At 39.2% G+C, this 25,632-nt stretch overlaps 1 protein-coding gene across 1 annotated transcript in view; it reads right to left on the bottom strand.

Moving 5' to 3' along the window:
- Positions 1-4,434: 4,434 nt before the first annotated feature.
- The window catches only part of ext2 (exostosin glycosyltransferase 2), a 39,512-nt gene continuing 18,314 nt past the window's right edge, over positions 4,435-25,632 (bottom strand). Inside the window, exons 9-15 of the mRNA XM_088935086.1 lie at positions 23,238-23,369; positions 16,879-17,068; positions 14,012-14,178; positions 9,978-10,121; positions 9,395-9,523; positions 7,740-7,822; positions 4,435-6,895 (exon numbers count right to left, since the gene is read on the bottom strand). Coding sequence (XP_088791212.1) covers positions 6,757-6,895; positions 7,740-7,822; positions 9,395-9,523; positions 9,978-10,121; positions 14,012-14,178; positions 16,879-17,068; positions 23,238-23,369 — 984 coding nt within the window. The 3' untranslated portion in view covers positions 4,435-6,756. The remainder of the gene's footprint in view (positions 6,896-7,739; positions 7,823-9,394; positions 9,524-9,977; positions 10,122-14,011; positions 14,179-16,878; positions 17,069-23,237; positions 23,370-25,632) is intronic.

The raw sequence follows: 25,632 nt of genomic DNA, 5'->3' as shown, positions 1-25,632 counted from the left end.
TGACCTTAAATGTGCGTATATGTGGTAGTCTCTTTCAATCCGAAATGTGTTCACCGCTTTTGGGAAAATTGCCTTTGAGCTTACGCCCTGTGCTAAGAAGGGCCACATGGGTTAAGCAGCCACTATGATTCAGTGTCCTGGGAAAAGGACAGTCCATGCAGCTGCAATGAGTTAAATACAAAACAAACATCCATCACACATGCTTACCATCAGCTGTCATAGCTCCTCTTTCAAAGAATCGTCACGACCGCCAGCCCCACTCCACGGGTGCAACAACACAGCAGAATGCTGGGAACTTCTTCAGCACATGAGCCCAGATTTAAATACAATTTTTAACCTTGGTACGGGGCCACCTGTGGCAAACGGATTGGACAACAAGAGGGAAAGAGCAAAGAATCTGCCTATATCCACCATGAGTAGAGTTTCCTCTTCACTGCAAAGTGCCTCAGAGCTGTCACATGCAGTGATCATTATTATTCTTCTTCAAACTCAGCCTTCATTTATTTATACTGTCGCTCTCTGTCATTGCATTTTTGTAATTCATTTGACTTAAAATTTACCATTTTAAAAAATTAACAAATCAAAGCAAACTAGTTGAGGGGCATTAAAATCACAACATCACATTTAAGATCACCTAAAATTGAAAACACATTTAAATATGATGTATAAATGTCCTCTTACTGGATGACTCCATGCTACTTATCTGTTTTTATTCCTCTTCTTAAGATGTCCAGTTCTTTAGTCTCGTGCACAGTGGTAAACAGGGGGTTTAGGCTAAAAGCTTGGTCGCTATCTAGGTAACTTACACAGACTGCAGTAGGCAAATAACAGCCAAAAGCCCTCCTCCACACTCTTGCTCATTTGCAGACTTAGAGAATAAAATGTTTTGGGGTCTCGAAAACTTTGAACCCCATGCCACCTACTGTGGTGTAAGCAGAGTAAAATAAATCTTTAAAAATATGTTCAATGTGTAGATTTTGTTTTCTTTATGTTCAAAATAATGTCTTTAAATCGAACCACACACTTAGGCTCATCAATTCCTACATAAAGAGTGTTGGGACGAAAATGTTGGCGACTATCCTGACTCCCTTCCTACCATCATCACAACTAGAGGAGGATGAGGAGGTCCTCCTGGCTATAGGGGGCGCTTTTGGCAGTCAGAGACATTAATGCAAAAGTTCACATCCGTGCCTTGGCCACCGGTTAACCCCTCTCCCATCCTCTGTCCCCTTCCAGTTCTAATACTACTGAAGCAGGGCAATATGTTTTCCAGATTCATATGATAAAAGTGTATTTTTTGGTTCATTTTCATGTTTGTGTGTGTGCATGTGTGGTTTTTGTTGTGTAAATTTATTGATTTTCAGTGAAAAGACCCTTGAAACTGTAACTAATTTGTTACAAATGTAATGTATCATTTTAAGAAATTTGAAGTTTTTCTTTTTTTGTGTTTTGTTTGGTTTTTTAACCTGGCTTATTAGACAAAAAAAAACACAAAATGGTTTATAAATGGTAGGCTAAAAAAAAGTTTTCATGGCTTTAAGCAACCTTGTACTGCTTTTAAAATAATAGTTATATTTTTAATCTTGTTCATGTACTTATATTATTTTGTTTTATTATGCAATAAGTTATTGCACTTATCAAAGGTTTTTGCAAGTGCCATTATACTTACATTAAGACCAGATCTTTACAGAATGTAGCAGACTTCAAAAGGTGTTGTCCCAAGAACAAATACAAAATGTTTTCAATACAACATTCAGATCAGCAAGACTGTTTCTCCTGCCAAACTCCTTTCCCAGAATGCACAAATTACTGATTGCAAAAAACATAGATGGGCTCTCCACGAGCTAGCAATTACGTGCAATGTTTTTCCTCATCTTTAATTTTCATATTGTATTTGTTCATTACTGGCAAAACAAAACTGATTTTAGCCAAACACAGGGCTCTAGAAGTTCATCATAGACAAAACTGGAAAAAAAACAAAGCCACTCTTTCCCCCCAAAAAATCTTTTAGCTTGATTAAAACTCTCTCTTGGTCTACTTAAGAGGGATAACCTCCAACAATGTTTTCTTCTAATCACAACGTACGAAGAGAAAAAACGAAAGGGGGCAAACTACGATTATTTATGTAGAAAGATCCAGGGTGGGTGTGCAGAAGAGAAAATTCCCATTGATTGTGTGTGGGAGTAACATTTCTGCAAAACGGTTCCCACTGAGTAGTCAGAACTATTTTTAAAAGTTCGGCTTGTGAAAAGACAGACAGAAATTCTCAGACCACTAATTCTCTACCCTTTACTATCGTGTTGAATAAGAACACGTATAAAACTTCTGGCCTCTGTGGCTTTCTCTCCATCCTGCAGCTATAGTAAAGATCTGACCTTAAAAGAGTTCAGAACATGATGCACAGAGAGAGTTTTGTTTTGTCTTTTTATTTGCAAGTGTTTTAAAAATGTACCGGTCATCAATAAAACTTGTGGAAAAAGCCTTATTGTGTTTTAATTCGTTGAATGTGTTCTCCCTATGGACAAACTGAAACCCCCTCTGGTTGTATTTGCTTTGGAAGAAATGGGGGCTGAAATGAGATCGGAGAGCCTCCAAGAATCTCACGCTAATTGAAGTCGACAAAAATACTAACAGCGCCCTTTTGAACTGCTGACATTGTACAGGGTGGATTACAGAGCGAATATTAACAACAGGTGACAGCCGACATTGAACAGCGGTGCTGAAAATTGCCTGCTGCTTACAAAGGGTCCGATCAGAGCCAATGTGGTCAAAAGCAGGAGAAGGAGTGGGGCTGACAGGGAGACAATCAAGAGAGGCTCACGTAGGAGGACTCCATTTAAGTGGCCATGTCCTCGGGTCCCCCCAGGAATGAGATTCAAAAAGAAATGACATGAAAAGAGCACTGTTTGTGGAGGTGTTATTGTGGACATGTTCTCGTTAGTGGGACAGCCTTGTCGGAGCTTCATTACGAGTGAGCACTCTCCAGTGTTTTGCTGCTGGCCTACAACATGAAACATTTTGCTGCACTAAAGGAGTCTGGATTTGAAGCTTCTATTGCTAGATTTTTAATTTTGTGTCTCACCAGAACATGCTTTTTCTTTGTTAAACTAGCCTTTACAAATACTGTGTGTGGACAGTCGCACACACAAAATTGTGCTTCAACTCAGAGGTTTCCTTGGTTACAGCTCTGCTCAGTCTCCATTATTCCACAGCCTTCTTCTGTACTTCTTAAAATCTGCATCTTTAAGTGCTCAGGAATTTACAGTGGAAAGGTCTGCACTCGAACCTTTCACTCTTTTATTCAGAGTACGTCTGTCAGGACTTTTTAGTCTTTCATAAGATCAGCTGGCCTACAGATAAAAGCAATTGTCACACAGCTAAGTTGCCAATTTCAGCACAAGAAAAAGAAAATGAAAAAAGGGAAAAGGAGAAACACTAAACACTTGTTAAAAGAATAAAATCACAAAATACCTTTACTGACTTTTTCTTCTTAAAAGAATTGGGTTTAGCAATGGGACATAGTTAAGTGTTTCACATTGAGCTTCCAGCTGAAGCAAAAAAAAAAAGAGCATTTCAAATCTGAGTATTTAATTGAAATCTCAGAAATATCATTCGGCAATCAGAAGGCTTACAGAAAGAACCCTGTCAACACTCTTAAGACCTTTATAAAGACATCTGGTTTGAAAAGAATGTCAGAAAACAGAAAGGTATGCAACTGCAGAAAAAAACTCCTGCTTAAATCCTTTTTCCCCTTGAACCCACATACTTCTCCTCAAGGCAGGGATTTTTCTCTCAAAAAGAGGTGGTGAACACATCTTTTTTTCCTGTTATTTGGTTGCCTGAGCTTTTCTTCTATTCCTCTTATTTTTAACAGTGATTGTGGACATCTATTTATGTTAGCAAATATGGGATCTAGGTTTAAAGAGCATTGTGAATCTTTAGCAAATATTTCCAGTAAACAACAATTATTGCTTCCTTAGCATTATCCTGCAATAAAAAAATAAGACTTGAATCAACACAACGTCTGACTGAAATAAAAGTGCTACACATCCATGGGCTTATACAGATAGTATTTACCCATCTCCTCAACCACCTCAACCATACCTTTCTCACCCTGTTCTACCTGTTACTCCTGATCAAAAGTAAAATTCTGCTAAAGTACAGGTAATACAGAGTTGCTATCACAGAGTACCTAGCTCTCTTATAAGGGCTCTGCTAATACAGTTATTCATGTCATCTGTCTGTGTACTACTACTAACAACAACAACAATAATAAGTGTTAATAAAGACAGAAACACAAGCACCACATATTACACTGCACTCCTTATTATTGCTGACTTGTGAAAGTCAGATCAGTCCAATGTGAAGGACACAACTAAGAAATTGCTTTTTAATTCATGTTTGCAAAAATTTCTAGCACTCATCTCACACACCTTAGTTTTTAAGTTTTTAATTTTGATATTTTCAGACACCATTATTTATTTGCAATATACCATCATAAAAAGACATAAGAAGGACAATATTGACATCTTGTTCATACATTAAAAAGCAGACTGTGATATATGTGGAATTCCTGTTGGAAACGGATTGTGCTTTATGGGTTGTGAGCAGAAAATGGAAGACTAAGGCAGACACAAACATGTTAAAAACAGAAAAACACACTGAATAATTGAAAGTTACCAACAGCCAGAATTTTCTCATTTTAGACTACCTCCACACTTAAGGTCATGGAGAACTTGGAATCAATGACTGGTTTTATTTATTACAACAGCCTGTTTCATAGTACATGAAATGAATAGACTGGAAATGTTTCAGTTCCCAAAATTTACACTTGCTAGGATTTCCTTTCTGTCTGTCTGCACTAGTTACTCAAAGCCCTTAACAGCTTTAAAGCAAATTTTGCTCAACTTTGACACTTTCAAAGTGTCAAACACTTTGAGACATTCAAATTACTAGGAAAGATTCCATGGATACTTATTGTGTTGCAGCTACGTCATTAGTCTGAGAACACTGAAGTTCCCATTGCCTGGCCAATTTAATTAATTCATACAAGCACTAACAAATAGCTTTATTCAAACCAAACCTGAATGGCGGCAGATTTTATAAGGCAGCAAAGTTAAGGTGATTTAGGCTGGAATTATTTTACTATAATACTATTAAACAAAGAATGAAAAAGAAAAAAAAAAGATATCTGTTTTTTCATTTTTGTAGACATCTGTCACGTTTACTACTTGGACATTTTTTGGCATTTTATACTTGTGTCCCCTGCAGTCAGGTTAATTCTGAGAGACACAATAGGACACCAGCTTACCAATCTTCAATGACTGGTATGACAGTTCTAAAATAGAGGGAGAAGGAACAAACCTTAACCCAATACAAAACACTGTTAATGCCTATGAGCTACTTTCAGCAGATAAAATCACTTAAATAATCTACAGTAAAATCAGAAGGAATAACGTACTCTGGTTTGCAAAGAGCAGGACACCATCTCTGAATGAGAGAGCTCTGCATGTGCCAGTTCATGTCAACCAGACAATGCTGACAGGTGTAGAACTTTCATGGGCAGTTCATGTGATAAACAGCAGAAAAGTGTTTCACCTTTTTCTAGGGAAAATGATCATCAGTAGTCAGGTGAACAGAATGCCAAAAATCTACCTGCCAATAAAGGGAAAAAGTTCAATGTTACCACCATCTGAAATGGAAAACATTCTGAACACGTTTTTATACTCTCTAACTCCACATCAGATCTTCTTGGCATACTCTGCCAAAGGGAAATGTGTATTGGACCAAGTAAAACTTGAAACAATCAATTCCATGTTTTTAACCATTGCTTGTATTTTCTATTTCATATACATCCAGATTGGAATTACCAATTTTTTTTTCTGGGAACACAGCATTGTCTTCTGTACAATGCAGGGGAGAAAGAGGACAGGCAGAGCAACTGGAGCCCTTCATCTCTTGACATCTTACAGGACAGCTGGTCTCACTGCAAGCCTGAACAAAACCAGGACGTTACCACAAGATTGGCCACGTTGCTAAGGCTGCTCAGGCCAGCTTGTCCCAGCCCACCACTCGATGGCGCCCTGCCTGCTGTGTCCACTTGGGGAAACATGGTCACAGTCAGCCTGTGATACAATCTGGGCTTGGACACAAAACGTCATGACCACAGGACTTAACCTGAGTTTGGAGAGAGTGCCGGTCCTGCTTAGGCCATTTGCGAGCCTCCATCTGAGAAGTTTAACTTATGATAAATCGCTCCCATAATTCGCTAATATTTTGACTCTGCATTCCCCTTTATTATCCCAGTTTTATTACAGCAAAACACCAGCCAGATAAGAAACTCCCCAGCATGAAACACAGAGACGTAGAGCCGTGACAAAGAGATAAGGAAAGCCTCAGACAAGATGAGGCACCTAATCCGACACTGCACTCTTCTTAGGTTTTTACACGTCAGGTACTGTACCATCCACAATTATGAGGCTAAGTGCTAAGCTAGCTTTTAAAACCTGGATCTGATTTGTTATTCTGGGAGAGGACGAGCAATTTCCAAAGGAGACGACTTCAAGAAAAAAAAAGAGCAATCCCCGTCCCCACACAACCAGCCCTTTCTGCTCTGTGCACATAAGGTAACCCACGGCAGGGGCTTCTAATAAAAAATATGGAATGGCGATTTTTCAGGTTGACAGGCTGGAAAGTCCTCACACAAAAGAAACAGTCTTGGGTGAGGTTGAGGTTTGACATCAACCTTCCTGCTGCTCACAGGCTCCCGATGTTGGGGAAGCTCTTGAGTTTCTCCGGGAAGTCGTCCTTGTAGAGGACAGGATCAGCACGATGCTCCACCACTTTGAGAGGCATCGTTCCAAAGACGGAGGCAAACTTGTTGATGCACTCCGACCTGAGGAGAGATGATGTCAGTCAGTACAAGACTGACAACACTGGGTGCCTTGCAGTGGGAGAATTAACCAGGTAAATTCAAGGTGAAGGGGGTATTAAAACACAGAGCAACCACCATAAGGTTACTTTAGAAAAATTTAGAACAGAAAACAAAACGTTCATTTTCTTAAAGAAACAGTTATCAGACGTCATACGAAATCTTGGCTGGGCAAGACAGGTGGAAAGCACCATGCGGCTGAGACTTGGCTAAAATCAGTGGGCTCCGAACGACAGGCCTTAAAATGTTGACAGCATTGGTTAGAAAATTTGTGAAAATTTGACATCACACTAGGTATCAACTTTATAAAATGTCAGAGATGTTTGAAATAGAAATCTGACATTTAAATTACAAAGGATCCATAAAATCTTCACAGCATATCCAAGGCAGTGGTTTCAGACAATCCACAGTAATACAGTATATATTAATACACGTGTTTTTTTAACACGGGCAAGCATTTTGACTGGCAGTCAGGTGGGCAGCCAACACATTAGACCAGGCTCCAAATGGCTGCAGTGGGCACTGGATTAATGGGTACAGTCTGAGGATTGTTAGTAACTACACAATGGCTTTCAGATGCAGGACAAGGTTTGCCAGGGAATGGGTATAGCCAGAAGTCAGATTAAAGAGCCGCTGTGTAGTTCAAGGAACAGGCAGCCATCCAGCATTCGGAAGTTGAGAAGAGTTTATGATATTTTGGGGCACCTGGATTTGAACTCAGCAGACATACTTTGCAGTGAGCTATACCCCTGTGTGCTCTTTAAATGTGGAGACTGAATTAGAGCTCAGGAAAGCAGGATACTCCTACCTTTCTACCATGTGTGTCTGGTCTAGGGACAACCCATCGATAGCTGTGCACTCAGGGCACTTAAACTTCTTCCGAGGGGTCACCTGAAGAAAGGGAAAAAATTCACGTGAAAACCACACAGATTCCCTTTGAAGCAGCATGCACAATACAATTTACACAGGCAATGCCAGGCTTCAGAACTGCTTACTCAATAACCAGTACACGAATGTATATTCTTCCTTGGAAAAAATTGCATCAAATGTTTATCAAAAAGCCCCTGCTTTTTAATGAGAAAAAAGAATATTGCATTGCAGTTAAGAACTTCACTTCTCGGCTCTTCAGAAAAACATCACACTGCAGAGCTGTGAAAACGACCCCTGCAGCATTATTACTTAAACACACAAATTCCATTAAACAAACGTATTCAGTGGAGCTTTGTGGCCAAGATTGGGAGGAGAATGAGAGATGAGATGAAAGTGTATTTAATTCAGCTTTAATGAGAATTATCAGTGCCAGTCTGCCCTGTGTAAACAGACCTCTCCAACTCACATATAGAAAGGATATAAAATGACACCTTCCCAGTTCTCCCCTCGGCTCATTACCAGTGAGAGGCATGATTAAGGGGGGTGAGAGGAGAGTTTGTGGCAAGGGGAGGGGGTGTATTTACTTCAGAGGCAGCCCCAGCAAGCTTAAGTAAACACATTTTAATGAGAGGGACATCGCTCAAGTTGTTTAGAAGGACATACACATGGTATAGTGACCTGGTAGTTCTGTCCAGCACCACTTAAGTTTCATTAAAACAATTTCAATGTGAACAACTGGGAGCACCTTCTCAGTCTGGAGATCCTGAATATTCCTGCAGGAGAAATCTACTGCGTCAGGTTGTACTATACTTTGGGCACTATAGAAAGTAACCAATAACAGTTGTTTTTTGAAACCGAATAAAGTGAAACCAAAAGGAATGGAGAGCAGACGTACTTATCATCATTTAGTGCTTATACCAGGGGAAAACATGCTTTTGTATCTCTTTAGCTGACTCTCTTACACATTTCTGAGTCCTAATCCAGACAGCAGAATAAATGACAGTAGGCACCATTCTAGTGTTTGTGACAGAAGAAAAATCCAAATCATTCAAAAACTGAAACAAATATCACTGATAATGCAAAGTTTTAAGAAATGAACCAGGCTGCCTATGAAACTAAATATACACATTTCCTACTATTTTTGTTTATAGTATAATTACTTTACATAATTCAGGAGTCCATCAGTTTCCAGTTTTCCGATTAATATTACATTTAAATTTATTCCTGATTTTCCATCACATTGTCTAGCATGGCTTTCACATATACTCAAGTATTTGATAATTCATACAAATCTACAAAAAAATAATCCTGTATCGAGACAGTGGTAAAATATTCACCAAAAACTGTAAAGGCACTTACAAATGAGCATTATCCAAAGGATGCAGCACAATGAGATATAGTGACATCTTTTGTATCAAATGCAGTCAATCTCTAGCAGTGCCTGCTAACCACCTGCTAATAAGCCCTTTTGTTTAGTCCTTTACCTTAACTAACTGTGGAGTGGGTAGTTAATCTCATGTAGAGAGCATTCTTTGCAATGCTTCCCATACAAGCATTTTCCTATCTTCTTCTCATTCCTCGTTGCCGTCTTACCTTAATGGGTGCCTTGCCAGTGATGTTAGCCACCAGGAAGTTCATAGCAATGTCCTCACAGTTCATGTGGGCATCAACCCAGTTTTTAATATCGCCAGGCATCTTGTATGTGTACAGGTAGTTGAAGTACTAAGCAAAATACATAATACAGAATTAATACAATGAACAGCCCACAGCCCAATTTCCTAAACCATTTTCTGTGCCACAAAGGATAAATCACATTTTTGAAAGAAAAAACACCTGTTAGTTTTACAAAAAAGATTAAAAACATTAAAAGAGTATATAAGGACTCACCTTAATATACTGAAAGATTTATGTGAACACAACAACTTCATTCTGCAATCTTCTTACATGAAGGTAAAATCCTTTTTTGGGAACTAGGTCCAAGATGCTTCTTATTTTATAATATGTTAATATGAGAGAAAGGAGCAATGCTCATCCAATTGCTAAAAGCTTATCAATTTCCAAATGTTCTCAGGCTGTTTTTTGGATAGTGGGTTAAGGATGATTTCACTTTGCTTGTGTTTGGGCACAAAAACACCCACAGGCATTGTCTACGTTGTCTGCATTGAACACTGCCTACCTTGTGGTAAAACGCAGCTCCAGTCAGCACCATGGACACCTCGTTGGTCCACTCAGACTCATATTTCCACTTGCCCATTTCATGATCCCACAGGTGCAGCCGACCTGGATAACCCACCAGCCTGTCTGGGAACTCGCGCCACACCTGCAGTCAGACGGAGAGAGAGACAAAAGAATACGGCTCACTCGCTAACAATCCCAGCTCTACCCAGCATCTGGAAGTCATATTTTTCTGGGAGGAAGCAACCTATCTTTTTTTGCAAATCTGAAACAATTTAGGTTGGGGGGTCCTGTGTGGTTCAAAAGTTGGGAATGCAGGTTGATCCCTGGACAGAAGACAATGGCAGAATAGGCCTGGCCTGTGTCATTAGCTGACTGACTGTGATGACTCTAATCCTGGCTGAGCCCTGCTAAGGTGAGCACGAGCAGATCTGAGTTTTGCTTTCTTAACATGCAACAGTGACCAGTACAGTGAAAGAGAATATTATAAGGCATTTCTAAGAAGTCCAATAGACAAAGCACTTGCTCAGAGCACAGACATCATGTATTTGCATTTGTACAGGTAAAATGCAGGGCCTTCCTCATGGCGAAACAGACTCCTTATAAACTACCAATTGAGCGGTCATGAACAATCATGCAGCAATTTTACTCATCTCAGTTAGCCATTAAATTGCTAGAGTTCCACATGCTAGTACCCTGATCAACACAGAATTTACTTGGCTATTGGCATTTAATCATGAATTCCTGTGTTAATGTTTCATTGAATAGTATTTTACATTATGTGTCAAATTATTAAATTACTGAAATGCCTTTGTCGGGAAAACAAATCAATTCACCAAGAGAGATGTATTCTTTCTTTTTTTTTGATTTATCCTTTCCAGCACCAATCCTTATATAATTTCTATATGCTTAGCTATAATGGCATTATATCTATAAAACACTGACATTAGAAAAATAATGTGTTTGTATTAATAGTTATAGATGTGCAATGCATATCCATAATGTACAAAGAAAATAATGGGTTATTTGCAAGGAGCAGGTACGTTTCACCACTGGTTTAAAAAGATTTTAAGGTTAGTCTTTCATGAATTGATGTATGGTCTGTCATACCATTGACATGTGAAGGACCACTTATTTCAGCATTCATGGAATTTATAGCAACTAACATTCAGCCCTTCGTGTTACAAAAGTAAAGAATTCTTCTTCTGTATTCTGAAATTCATTCAAAGAAATGTCACTGCAGTTTTCTTCTCCATGTGGTAGGTGTTTGTTCACTTCAGATGCAGTATCAACCTCTGGAACAGAATCTAAGATGAGGGCTTGCTTCCAAACCACAGTTGGTACAATGTCAGCTTCCTTCTCCATAAGGCCCGGGTAAAAAGAGATATGTTTGGAATGGTATATAGGTCTGGTGGTAACTTTATGGACCAAATACTGACTTCCTGCTTGATTGTATATAAAATAGCCTAAAAAGTTGTCTGCATGAGAAATGTTTAAAACTTTTTACAGATGCTATCAGTGTGCCAGCTTTCAGGAAATTATTATTATTATTATTATTATTATTATTATTATTATTATTATTGCCACATAAATAAGATTCTGACATTTAAAAAAAGCATTCAAAACCACAAAATATATACTAATCTAAAATAATAATTACTTTTAAATAAGAATATAATTATTTGAAAATGAATCTAGGAATACAATGTAATTATAAACTAATTAGTCTACCCAGATATAAGAAACATAGCTTACGTATCCATGTTGATTGTTATTAATGCTTTTTCTTACATGTACTGTAACAGGTACAATTCCTAAGAATTTTGTTTTATTTATGAAGTAAATATTTGTTTTATCATCCATCATAAAGAATAAGCTCAGTTAAAACATCAGATTTTTCAAAAGCATACAGTAACAAGAAAAGTTTATATTTTGTGTATTGAGTGAATACTATTTCCTTAAACGGATGTTATCTACCTAATTAATCAGAATGAATCTACTTTAACATCTCAGACATCTCATCTGCAAACTTGCTTGCTGATTTAAAGCTGCTGTTGTATTACAAGGACAAGTTTCATAACCATATCTAAGATTGAAAACTTCGGGCTGTCATTTGCAGTACTATCCTGTGAAAAACTTGTACACAGTGTGATCAGAAGTCAGCCCCAGGCTCCAACTAACACAGAAAGGTCATTGTGTTCCTTCCTTCAGCCCAACAATACAGTTAGTAGCACACAATACACACAATCCAAAGCCTGGTGTTTTTCAAGCTGTCCCTGCCAGCTCTGATTTGAAATCAGGACAGGGGCTTATTATCTTAAATTGTTCAAAATTGTCTAAATCGGACTTAAATGCCTCCAGGTGAGTCCTAGTTGCTCCTACAGCCATGGTCAATGTCAGGTTAGCTTGTCATCATTCCCCAAACATCACACTGACTGCCAAGCTCTGTCAGCTGAAGGAAGATCTTTGTGGAATATAGAGTGGCAGAACTTTAAGAGTTATGGATGTCATTTCTTTCTTTCTTAAATGACCTCTTCTGATGTTACGAGGGGTTTGTAGTTTCAGGTTTAAATTCCTAATCTTCACTGCGTAAAAGGGAAAAGAGTAATAGATCTATGAATTGAGCAAAACAATCCGATCAGATAAACAAGCCAAGTTAACTCTTTAAATCTATGCTAGGGGTAAAGAAGATGAGAAAGGAACACTTCAGAAATAAGAATATTGACCTCAAGACTAGAGAGTATTCTTCCCTTAAGTTTCATAGTTGTCTTCAATCTGGGGCTAGTCTGGAACAAGACAATAATTCAATTAAGTTCAATTAAGCTATTCAATGTGGGGCTGGAATGACTTTATAAGACACTGTTCCTTTTCAGTAACTGAGATGGAGACCCCTGAATAAAAATGGACATCAAGAAGTCCCACGTTAACTGTCATAAATTTGAACAGAATACAGGACAAAATCGCCTGAACCTACTTCTTCCCACCAAAATGCAGGGAATATGATTACATATATTATAATACACACACATGCACATAATTATCTGGGAAAGGAATCTCTTTATGTAAGTTCTAAGACATTACAAGTTGTCTGACCTAGAAACTTCAAGCCAATTCTTTGATGAGACAAAGTTACACAAAATATCTGTACGAATATCTTAACTGTTTCTCAGGTACTGTCTGCAACAACATCGAAGCCAGGTTTACTCCAGTCCTCAAGGGCTGCAATCCAGCAGGTTTTATACTGTAGGTCTCTTTAAATCTCAACTTTCTTAAGAACAGGGAATGGCTTACACTTGCGCAATTAAACAAATAACGAGTTCAATTAAGTAATTAAGAACTCAGATGAAAAGAAAAAACAGAGACCTTCTGTTTCTTTAGTCTGGGAGATGTGCACTCCCTGATCTAAACTGATATTTTCCTGGATACATAACTGCCTGGAGTAGAAAAAAAGTCACAATTTCAAGGGTTTCAAGCCCTGAAACTTTAATCTTTAGATCAAAATGGATATCAGGTCTTTCTGCAATGTTACTAACAAGTCCTGTTTATGTACAGCACTTATACAGAGAACTAAATCCCAGGAGCCACTGGAGTGGTATTGCATAATTTCTACCCTCAACCTGTAAATCTTTGCTTTCAGCGTTCAAGGGCCTTCAGGTATCTGTACTTTTTAGCTCACTAACAAGGTGCTGAGGCAAGAATTAAGAGAAACATGAACATAAAGAAAATCCAGACACATGTTTGATACAGTTTGGTTCTAGACTAAATGTTGTGCATAGTCAAATTACGAAGACATTTAGGACATTCTTCTACGCTGTGACGCCACTTGTACTGAATTCCCAGTGCTTTTGGGCTGAAGGTACATTTAGACAGATTTAGCTTTGTTTACAATCAAAGTTGGTGATGTGCAAAAGAGTTGACATTCAGCTGAATGGTTTCTCCTTTTTCAAACTCAATTGCTTGCATCCTCTTCCAGAAGATATCAAATGGTATGACTGGGGCAGAGGGGGTGTAAAGTGTGCTGTATGCATCACTCACCTCGTAGCCAAACTGCAGTTCATCTGAGGTCAGCATAATGATGTCATCATCGATGGCCAGCACAGCTTCCGTCTCAATCTCATCATAGGGGAAGAAGCGGTTGCTCAGCTTGTTCTCCTTCGTACGCACCACCTTGAGAGGCACTGAGATCTTGGGCCAAAGGGACTCTAGAAGAGGACCCACAGAGGAAGGCTTTAGATTATGCAGAACTGAAGGCTTCTGATACTTGCACAGAGTTCAACCATTTACGTCTACACTTGACTGCTGTTCTGGATTTTTACAATAAATATAGTATCTTTAAGATATTTAAAATACATTCAACTGAAAAGGTCTCTAAAGCTAACTAGCATGTCAATATTTGAATGGTATTAAGCTTCTCAGTTAAGTCACACTTGAAGAGAACTCTGGAGAATCAATGCTGTATGGTATTAATTGAGGTGTGATAATACTGTTTCTTCATTTCACTAAGGTAAGGTGACAAAGGGGTCTGAAATTAGGCCTGTTTGAAAATGAAGACAAAAAGGTCTCAACATGAAATGTGAAATGTTAAAAGTAAATCTTACAGGGAAAATAAAAAGAAGATGAATAACATTTCAAAGGCAAAATAGCAATTTCAGAGGTAAATCTCCTAACAACGGTTAACTAATTCCTGATTGCACAACAGGACACTGCCTTTAAGGTTTACTGCTGGCATCCCTCTGACTTCTAAAAAAATAAATGATGTGCTTTGCTCAAGTGCCGGAAGTACTCCATTTTCAAAGATGAAAGCAACTTCAAAAAATGAAAACTAAAATCCCTCCCCAAAGAACTGGATACACGAATCCCTTCGCAATTACTTTCATGAGCCAGGATTTCAGCGTTTCGATTCCAGCGTTATTTAACAACAGCTAAATGAGAAGGGAAATACTCAAATGGGCCGAGGGGAAGGCTCACTTTGAATGCCAAAGAGAATTGGCATTTACGATCCAGCTTGGGAAACAAAACCTTTCATCTCCTGCACTGCAGCCAAGGCTGACAGAGGCAGCCAGAGGAGTCTGGTGGTTACGACTGAGGACAAGGGGATGAGACAGAGTGGCTGGGCAGCAGTTGCCGTTTTGCAGGTCTTGAGATTTGTATAGGCCATCTAAAGGAAATTTACACAGCATTTCTCAATATCACTAACGGAAAAAGGAGGTCCATTGATTGTTTTTGCTCTAGTGTGGACGAGGGTGTGGACTAACTTAAAAAGTACAAAACGTTTTCAGAAATTAAGCAGTCTTGGAAAAAAAGATTTCTGATGTTTAATATGCATCTTTAGAAATTAAACCACAGATATTTCCTTTGGCCACCAATTTCTACATTTATGCAGTCATTTGATTTAAATTGGAAATTACTTTGAAGTTAAAATTAATTTCTGAAACATTAGATCGTGTGAGACAATTTGATAAACCAAAAACAAATTAAAATCTGTTTCATTTGTTCAGTAATGAGACATTACTAAACAACCATCGCATGATGTGGTCTTTGAATACAAATGAAGAAAAAAGTATTTTTTTAAATGTATTCAACAATTTACTGATATTTTCCTGATGAAGGACACATAAAATCAAGTATAATAACTTTCAACTGATATCTATTCTGGCATTTTATTTAGATTTTGTTCCAATTTTCAATAAAGAAAGAGGAAAAAAAACAAAAAAATAACCTTGAATATCAGAAGAGGATGTTACTAGCAAGAATTTCAAATGGACGTTTGCTGCATTTTAGCGCCGAGTAAACAGCTGTAATTGAAATGGCGCCACAGCTGGAAAACAAAAAACACAAAAGGCTTGCTTCTTACCTCTACCAGGCCAGTATGACTGATTTTCACTATAAACTCAGGTTGACTTGTGAAAATGCCTTATTAATACTAATAGGTTAGTGCTACTATAGCATGTCTAGCTTGCGATCTTTAATCAAAGCGAACAGTGGGCCATTAAGCCACTTCAAAGTGCCCCTTGCTCATAATTGCAGTACTAGAAATCTATGGAGAGGATATATTTCAATTCCTTTCTGCTCTCCTTTTATTCTTGTATGTCAATCAAAGGGCTCCATAAACAACAGCATACTTAATAACCTTGTTAGGTGGATCGTTAAGGCTAGAAGTGCAGTAAATAATGATTAATACCCAACTTTGCTTGAATCACTTCTAATTGGTTATAAATTATTTCAAGAAAACGTGACGGAATAAAGCAAAATGTGAAATCATAATGTTGGTATTTTATTGGGATAAAAAAGACAAAGGAAAACATGTAGATATGCAATATTTAATACCTCTTATGAAAGTAAAAACATTTTTGACAAATGGAACTGGGACAAGGATCGTCTATCAACACAATTTATGATTTTAAAAAGCTAAAATGCCTTAGAGTTTAGAGAGAGTGTAGAGAGACCAAAATTGGAAATACTGTCGTGCCAAAAAAGATTTTTATTAAACTGATTTTTAGATATAAAACATTAGTGGAGCTGAATCTTTCTTTACTTAGAATAACAAAAATCTAGTGGGAAATTGGTGCAGTTGGATATCTTAAAGATCTACAGTGAGTGTAAGTGTGTGGAGGACGGGAAGATTCAGGACAGATGACAGGAGCTGTCATTGTATTTCACTGGATATTTCAGTTCCTAGACTGGGGGAGTCTGGAACCAGTGTCCCTTGCTGTGTTGTGGAAACTGATTTTGTAGGACCCTTTCAGAAACGGGTCAGTTTAATTCTTGGAGCATTAAGCTAATAGCAACCAAACAAGCAAGATGAGCCGGATGCCCTGTCATGTTGGTAACCTCTTTTGCAGACTCAGACGGCTCGATGAGGGTGTCCTTTCACGAGCCAGTGGGAGTTCAGGGAAGCTCACCTTCGGGTGGACTCTTGTTCTGGTTGTTCCACACCACGAGAAGCTTGGCCAGGCTGGGGACCTTGGAGATTTCGGTGATGACGCGGAAGAGGCTCTCGATGCGGTCATACGTGAGCACCACAGCAGTGAAGCCGGGCGACCGAGGAGGGATGAGGGGAAGGAAGAGAGGGCTGTTCACGCTGGACCACTTCTGAGGAGACCGGCAAGGAAGAGAGACCAGCTCTGAGAAAACGGCACTTGATTAAAAGGCTTTCTATTGATAGCGCTCATGCTGCATGCGTCATTTTTCTCTAGCCTTCATTCCTATCCCCTTTTCAGACAAACAACCTATCTGGCTTTTACAATTTGAAACCAGTGCCTAAACTCATTAATGGTCCCTTTAACATTTGATTTGACTCTAATGCCAAAACCAAGCATAACAGTTAATGAAACTTGGACAAAGACGGGGGAAAAACAATTTTGATAGCATGTGTCAGGTTAATAAACTGGTCGGAAGGAGTTCACAGTGACCTTTCAGCTTTGCCAAACCAGTGCCTAAATCTTCCTCCTCCAGGCTAGGGTTACATTAAAAAGCAATAAATTCAAACGAGCAGTCTTTATGCAGGGATGAAAGCACAACATTTCCATTCTGCAATCACTGTGAGTGCCCCACTTAATAGTGACTACGATGTACCCCAGCTTGTTTGTAAAACAGAGTGGCCTGGAACTTGACAAGCAATAAACCTCTTCCTCCACTGATATAGACACTGAACTGCCTGCCTGTTTGATACCTAAAGACCCTTGACTTAACGATAGGAAAGAGCACAGGGTCTCCATTTGGAACCCAATCTTCACATTGTAAACCCTAAGCACTAAGCCATAAAATAATAGTGTTTACTTGAAGGGATCCTACTGAAATGTGGCTCGTTGCCTTGTAACTAGCTTTGTAAAAATGAAGTGGCCAAGATTTAATGAAAATAAGAACAGCGCAGAGATGTACCTTTTGAATGGTCCTTAGAAAGCTGTAAAATATTCTGTCCAGGTTCAAATGAGAGCTTGTAATTAACGCCATAGCGAACAGCGCTATTACTGACACACAATCTTTTAATTCTGCTTGGTATGCCACAATCAATACGGTACCTGTCCTACTCTAAACAGAAGCACAGTGTGAGGAAAAAAATCCAATTACATTAACAGATTAATTGATTAAAATAAAGCGCACATTCATAAATTCCTGTGATTTGTCAGGTATTACAAGTATTGTATTTTTAATAAGGGAAACAACATGTGGAAGACCCAGGGTTAAAGTTCATGCAGATGCATATGTGTGAGGATGTAAAAAAAGATAACTGTAGCTACTGTTATGAAAATGATCAAAAGATGAACTTTTGCCATCTACTCGGATCTTGAGTCTAAGCGTGCAGCGGAGCAGGCCGACAAAGCAAATCAGCTCACAAACACAGTCCTGAGTCAAGTCTGTGTGCACACTGTTTAACTGATGACGCTTCTTGCAACTTCCGTGGAGACCGGTTCAGCGGCAGAGTGGAGCAAGCAAAGGGAGGACTGCAGTTTCACAGACAAACCGAACCCAAGACCACACACCGTCTTGAACTTGGGACTGCTCAAAAGACAGTCAATTTGTAAAGGAGAAATCACAGAGCTCATGTAAAATTGTGGGTTCAAGCTATTCATATTTTCTACCAGCTTCCACCCACCAAATCAGCCTTGGTGGTTTACCAGCTGTCTTAAAGAGTCTCAAGTGCAAATCCAGCGTGGTCGGTTGTCATGGAGCTGGCTATTAAGAACTCTACATCAGTGAACTGGTCCTTCTCTTAAATGTCTTATTAGTATATACAACATTCTTTGAAGTGTCTAACAATATTAAATGTACATCGCAAACAAACATTTAAAACATGCTTTATTTGTTTAAGTGACTACCACGGTTTGAAAGCACTGAGGTACAGCTACGCCTGGCACATTTAAAGGGAAGTGAAATGAATGCTTAATTTGGTCCAAGCAATAGTGTGTGCTAGAAATAGTCCACGTCAGAGCAGTCTGACTCAGACACCCTTCACTACACATCAGTTTTGCTTTTGACTTGCGTTCACCAATGTTAAAAAGGAACATACTGCGCATGATAATATGATGCTTGCTCGTGAGACAAAGCTTTCAAACCTTTTCCCATAGGCTGTCAATATTTCAGTGGAGCGTGTAAACAACTACGTTTTTAATATTAAACGGCAATTTAAACGTATGCCGATCGGTTGTACGGGTGAAACTCAATTCCACTCTTGTTCTTTTGCCGACGCCGTTGTGTGCGCTTTTATACAGAAATACATGAAACTGTTATCATTTCCAGAGTGCTGTTTTGTGGCCACATATGCCGGCCCATTTGACTGAAACAGAATACTCCTGCCCACTACAACTCTTTTTTTCTAAGCCTCAGTGTCAAATTCAGGGGAAAAAATAACATTTTCTTTTAGATGTAACTGCTAGAATTCATCTAATTACTGACACAGCAACTTGTAGTTATTATATATATATATATTCTTTTACCTCCACCCTGCTAATTTCTTTTGCGAAAATAAAAGAAACTCCACACATTCATAACCACTTTCTCTCATATAACAGCCATGTGTCACGCTGTGATTCTGAAGTTAACTTAACGGGTTGACTGACAGAGGGAGAGGAAAGGCTGTTTCATGTGGCTTTGGGTTTTGGCGTGTTTTTCAGTCAGGATCATGGAAGAACAGATTTGGGATTAAATAAAAATGGAATGCAGATGACAGCATATTAAAAAAAAATACTTTACATTTCCAAACGCAAAATACACACACAATTTTCTCCCCGCTTGATCAACAGCAAATGTATATAATGGTAACATGTCAACAACAAGTTCGGCTGAAGGGAAGGAGTAGAAGGCATCTGTGAATTTCTAAGCGCCGAAAATGAGCAAGATTTACAGTATACAGCTTCATTTGCTTTTATATCACTACACTGGAGTTAAGTTAAAATATTCTTGGACACTTGACACTTACTTAACAGAAAGAAAATGTGAAATTCACTAAGGAAAAGCCAAACTGAAATGACGGAGGTCTTATTATACTGTGTGGATAAGGATCTTTATTTCCATATACCAAGAATGTTACAGCACGCGTTAAAATGTAAAAATAAAGGTCTAGGCACAGACTACTAATGCTTGAAAGACCTGTACTCAAGTAGTATGGCACTCACTCAAAGAGTAATTTGTACTCTATGGTTCAAGCATCAGCTGCAAGCAAAGTTTTCCCTTTCTTCTGTCTTTATCATCACTGCTCTTCCTATTCTATTTCAAACATTTAGATTCTTGTACAACTAATAAATGTGTTAGATTCATAGATGATACAAAGATCAGTAGTGTGGTAGATAATGCAGCAGTGGCACAAGCAATACAAGAGGACTGCAATGTCTGCATGAAGCAGAACCTCAATGTCACACATAAAATGAGTAGTAATGGATTAGAGACAATGACAACCAACAAAGATCTCGAAGTTTAGGTAGACATTCTTATAGACTGTGCAGAGATATAATAATAAAAGGATGATTACAGCAAACAAAATGCTTTGATAGATTAAGAAGGTAAAATTTTAAATCTAGGAAATCACATTAAAATTATACAGTATAATTCATTTGTCAGATCTCACTTGGAATACTGTTTTTAATTTTGGTTACATGCTGTAAGAAGGCTGCTGTTCTGGAGGAGAGCAACAAAGTCAACTTCCTCAACAAGTCTAAATGATGTCCTCATTCGTAGAACCACTCTCATGTATTTTAAGTGAAGGTGCAACAGTGCCCAAACGTGGCTGGGGATGGGTAGGCTTCAGTTATCCAGAGCACCCTCATCTTCCTTTGCTATAACATCCACCATGGTTTGTCAGGCTCACATGAGCTTGCAGTGCTGTCAGTGAGAACTAGCCTGTGCCATCTCAGTTGTAAGGCACATCAGAGCCTGCAGCATGTAAAACAGACAGTGGCTCCACTGGGCATTTTTTATATCTGGCACGGTGCTGGTTTCACTGGTGGCAGTAAAACTTTGAGGGTCTTTTAGTCCTGAAAACACAGATAGCATATAAAGCACAACACGCCACAGGCTGGAGGAAGAAGCTGAATTTATTAGAGACTGAGTATGTGTGTAACTCTCGTAGAAATTTCAGACCTCAGCCCCCCTCCCATCATACGTAAGGGTTAATGACCCAACATCGATCTGACCCAGTGCCTCATAAACCAGGAGGGGTCCTTTTAAAGACTGGAGAGAGTGAAGTGAGAGGGGAAAGGACACATTTACTGCTCAAAACTTCTGTACCCTCATACACACACGCACACAAAGAATCTATCCAGAGAAGCAGAAAAGACAAGCGTATCTCCCAGCAGCAGTCAAAGGCTTTTTACATTTCTTCCAAACCTAAATGTGGTTTCAATTATTTCTCCGGTGGATAGAAGAAAAAAAAATTGTGCTTGATTTATTTAGTGCTCTGGTCCAATTCTGCTCAACGTGTTTCCATTGAATATGTTGAGAAAGTATTTCATCTTTCTTCTCATCTTGGAACGGTCAAAGGCCAAATACGCAGCAGAATTAACCTTTTGCAGCCCAACACTCCTTTGATTTCGTTTTAAATACGATGCATGACAAAATAATGTCAATTGTTACTGTTAATTACCAAGACTACTACTTAGAAGTACTGTACTACTGTATTACACTGTGAAATAGTAACATACCATTGCTGGGCTGTGTAAAACGTCAACTATCACATTAGACGCTCCCACCAGTTCTTAATAGACTACAGCGTGTTAACATTGGCAACATTAATTGGTTGCCTCAATCAGCATCTATGAACTCATGTGTGGGAGCAAAATCCCAGAAACAGAATAAACATCTCAAAATAAATCAATGAAGTAACAGATGAGCCTGAGAGACAGACACTCACAGGGGGTGATTTATCAAGGTTTTTACATCCAAATATGTGGAATGAATTAAAACCTTTTATGAGTGGTACAGTACATAAGAATGTCTCGGTGAGGGTTTGACTTGAAAACTGAAAAGCATTCACAAGGCTGCTACAAAGCCTGGTTGTAGTCTTCGAAGTCAGAAAACGGAAACGTCCTTTGATAAACCAAAAACTTCCATATGTTGCATCTTTTCCCATAAACCATCTCTGACAGACTTGCCCTTTGCTGTGAAGCAGTATACAATCAAGGCCAGTGACTATTTTGAGAATGCTGGCACTTTACAGTGAGCACAATAAAAAAAGAAAGGCACATGTATGGACTGCATGGGGGTGTGTGAGGCACTGTGTGAGGGTTGTTCCTTGTTGTTTCTGGGTGATTAATAGTCATGGAGCGCCGATCTCCAAAGACTGAGTCAGTCTGTCTGTGGATCTTGAAGACTGTGATAACCACAGAGTGACGCGAATCATAAATATTCATTTAGTGCACAGTATCTGTTGTTCCAGCACAGTATATGGCACCAACACCAGAGAGAAAGACACACGCACGTTCACGCTCACACCACAGGCCCTGGCACGAGAACACGGGTAGCCATTTCTAAATAGTACGCAAATAATGTAATCCGGGAGGAGCTAAACTGGCGCACACATTCATGGCTCACTCCCAATCCAACTGGGGCCACTGCTTGAAGTCTACGTCTTTTTTAATCACAAAACAGAACTGAAAAGATGCAATCTCTTGTATTCAGTCCATGAGAGCAGTGGAAGGCAACAAGAATACCACTCCCTCCGCCCCAAAAACACCCCACGCATGAAACCACAGCGGGCAACACACTGCTGGTGCCATTCTGACACTGCAGCTGCCAGGCGGTGGCTGCAGCCAACATTCGTTTGTGTTGAACTTTGTTAACCAATTACAAATGGAGCAACGCACACAGCCCACGCCAATCTTCATGCTACAGAGGTGTTTGCGACTGGGAATCCAGAAAACCCAACCAAAATGCCAAAACCGTGTGTGAGTGGAACTTAAACCGCCTCTGGACTCTTTCCTTATCACTCCATCTCAGGCCAACACCACGCTACAGGACGTATTCATCTAGCCCTCAACACCACGATAAATTTGCAACATAATTTCACCTCAAAATCCAACAACGTTCTGAGGGTGCAGTGTGAAACAAGTCTTTCGGGAAATATTTCAGGTGCCAAACAAAAAGATCCCCTGCTGATAGCTTCAATCAGTGCATCTTTGGTTAGGTTACATCAGATTGTTTTTCCCCTTCTGTAAAAACAGGGGATGAGTTCCACGGGGAGGACAAATCGAGGGTAATGCAGCAACGTGACTGGCCCTTGAGATGCCCAGAAGTCTGAACCATTTCCACTACAGGCACAACATCTTACCACCTGGGGGGGGTCGTTCCACTGCTCGTAAGAGCGGGCGGCATAAGGGTAGATCCGGTCGTTAATGATCTGCAGTGTCGCCATGGCGATAGCCTTCATGGAGCGGAAGTAGGCCTCCCAGAACCAGCGGGCCTACGGATGAAGAAACACAAAGGGGAAAGTTAGAACAGTTCACAATGAGACGAGGTCCTCCAAACCTCGCTCGAAGCGTGGCCTCGGCCTTGCTTGGGCTGCTAAACATTCTTATTTTCTAACCCAAAGTGACCTAAATTCAAATGTCCGTTAAAACTAAAAATAGTAACAATATAAAAAAAACAACATTTATACTACATAAATTCAGCATATCCTAACTGAGTCTCTCAATTATAGGCAACATGCGCTTGGCTTGAGGAGTTAAAGACCTACATCACCTTCCCTGAGTTCTCAAGATCTCAAACCTATTCCATGAAAAGGGAGCTCCTTCCCAAAAAACATTACCCTAATCCCATCCTTGCCAGAAGCTGAGCCTATTAGAAGAAAAAGGATGAGACTGGGCTGCAAATATTTCTAAACCAGTGGTTTACATGGGATTACATGTGACATCCCGTTCAAGCTGTTTGTGCTAAACGGCAGAGAGGACAAGGGAAAGTATAAGGAGAGACGAGGATCAGGAGGTGGAAGGAGGAGTTATTCTTGAAGGATCTTAGTATATCTGCATCAAGTGACAAGACTTGGCAATTGATTAAAAAAATTAAACATCCCATAAATTAAAAGGATTTCCTCACGTCAGTTCAAAATTTGCTTTTACTAAATTTCTAATTCTCTCCCCAATGGACTCTACGGTAGGGTTTAAGTCTGAAATATCAGATTCTGGCCACCCTACTTACTCCGTTCAGGTCTGAGAGGCCCTCAGTAAAGTCTCCCTGCAGATCTCAGCCACTGAACGTAAACAGGGTTTACAGTCGTTTAAAACGTTCACTATAACTCACGTCCCCAGAAACTATTTTGGAGTCCACAGCGCATGTAAGCATATTCATTCATTTTAAAAAGGATGAATTCAGTAGCAAATGTGCAGTACTCCATCTTATGATAGCTCTGGGAAGAGGCAGACACCAAATGATTAACAGCACTGAGAATCCAGCGCCGTTACATGTTAAGACTATTCTAGATTTCGAGATTCCGGCTCTCCTCTTAACTGCTGTAGATAAGCAACGACTACATTGATCATAGGGATGGAACATTCACATACATACTTTTTACATATACACAATATATAATTCAGCGTATAATATTGATATATAGATTACAAAATTACTAATATATGAAATACATAATTCGGTGCATCAAAAGTTCAATGGGGGATAGGAAAAAAATGCATTACTGTATGTAAAAGCATACCAATCAGGACAGATCAGACACCAACTCACTTTTTAATCCCGAATATTACAACAACATCTGACAAAAATTCAGGTGTCTCCTCACTAAGTATTCACATCATGTAGACCTGTGAATTGGGTGTTATAAACTTTTCCCAATTCACAAAATCCAGGCCAATAACAAACAACAACCAAAAGCCAGGTTCCAGAACTAACAGACTGATGAATCAGTCTACTATTAAAAAGTGCCCACTTTACTCCACTCTCCACAACAAGCATGTTTTGGGAATTATTCTTATAGTCCTGGACATTGGTTCTGCACAAAAAAGGAAGAGCTGTTTCTTCAGATGATTGGTTTATGTTTCAAAACTTCAGAAGTTTAAAGGAGGGAGTAGAACAGCTCAAGATGTCTCACAGATGTAACTTCCTAGGCTTTTATCAGGTTCTTGAGAATAAATTTAAATTGTAATAGATTAGGTGATAACTAGCCTTAAGTGTGCTTAAATAATGTGAGACGAAATAACAAAAATGTTCAGAATGTGAGCCCGAGCCTTTTGCTAGGCACTTCCAACACACTCCTGGACAATGCCCGTCTGCCAATAATCACAGCCCCCGGTGTCCTGGACTAATGAGCCAGCTTCCTGTCAGAAATACGCTGTGCAACTCCACAGACTGCAATGTCACTCTGATTTACTGCTCCAGTGAGTCACGGCTATTAATGACCTCATCAGCAACAGACTGCTTTGGACACCTGAAAAGTAAACCATTACTTACCAAATCAAGGAAGGTACTGAGTGACTATGCTCTCAAAATAGAAAATTATTTTGTCTGATTCACAAGCACCTACATTAACCCATCATCAGCTACCATTATAACTTTGGAAAACTTAACACTAGTCAGGAACCTTTCTCTTTGGATTAAGCTAAACAAAATTATAAAATATCTAGATTTAAAATAGCTACAAACAGCAATGACCTGGGGACAAGCATACATACATTGATAAAGAATATACACATTTCAAGATGTATTCCATAGTATTT

This window comes from Atractosteus spatula, chromosome 16 (genome assembly GCF_055471065.1).
Source record: "Atractosteus spatula isolate fAtrSpa1 chromosome 16, fAtrSpa1.hap1, whole genome shotgun sequence".
NCBI lineage: Eukaryota > Metazoa > Chordata > Actinopteri > Semionotiformes > Lepisosteidae > Atractosteus > Atractosteus spatula.
This window is presented reverse-complemented; position numbering and strand designations above follow the sequence as displayed.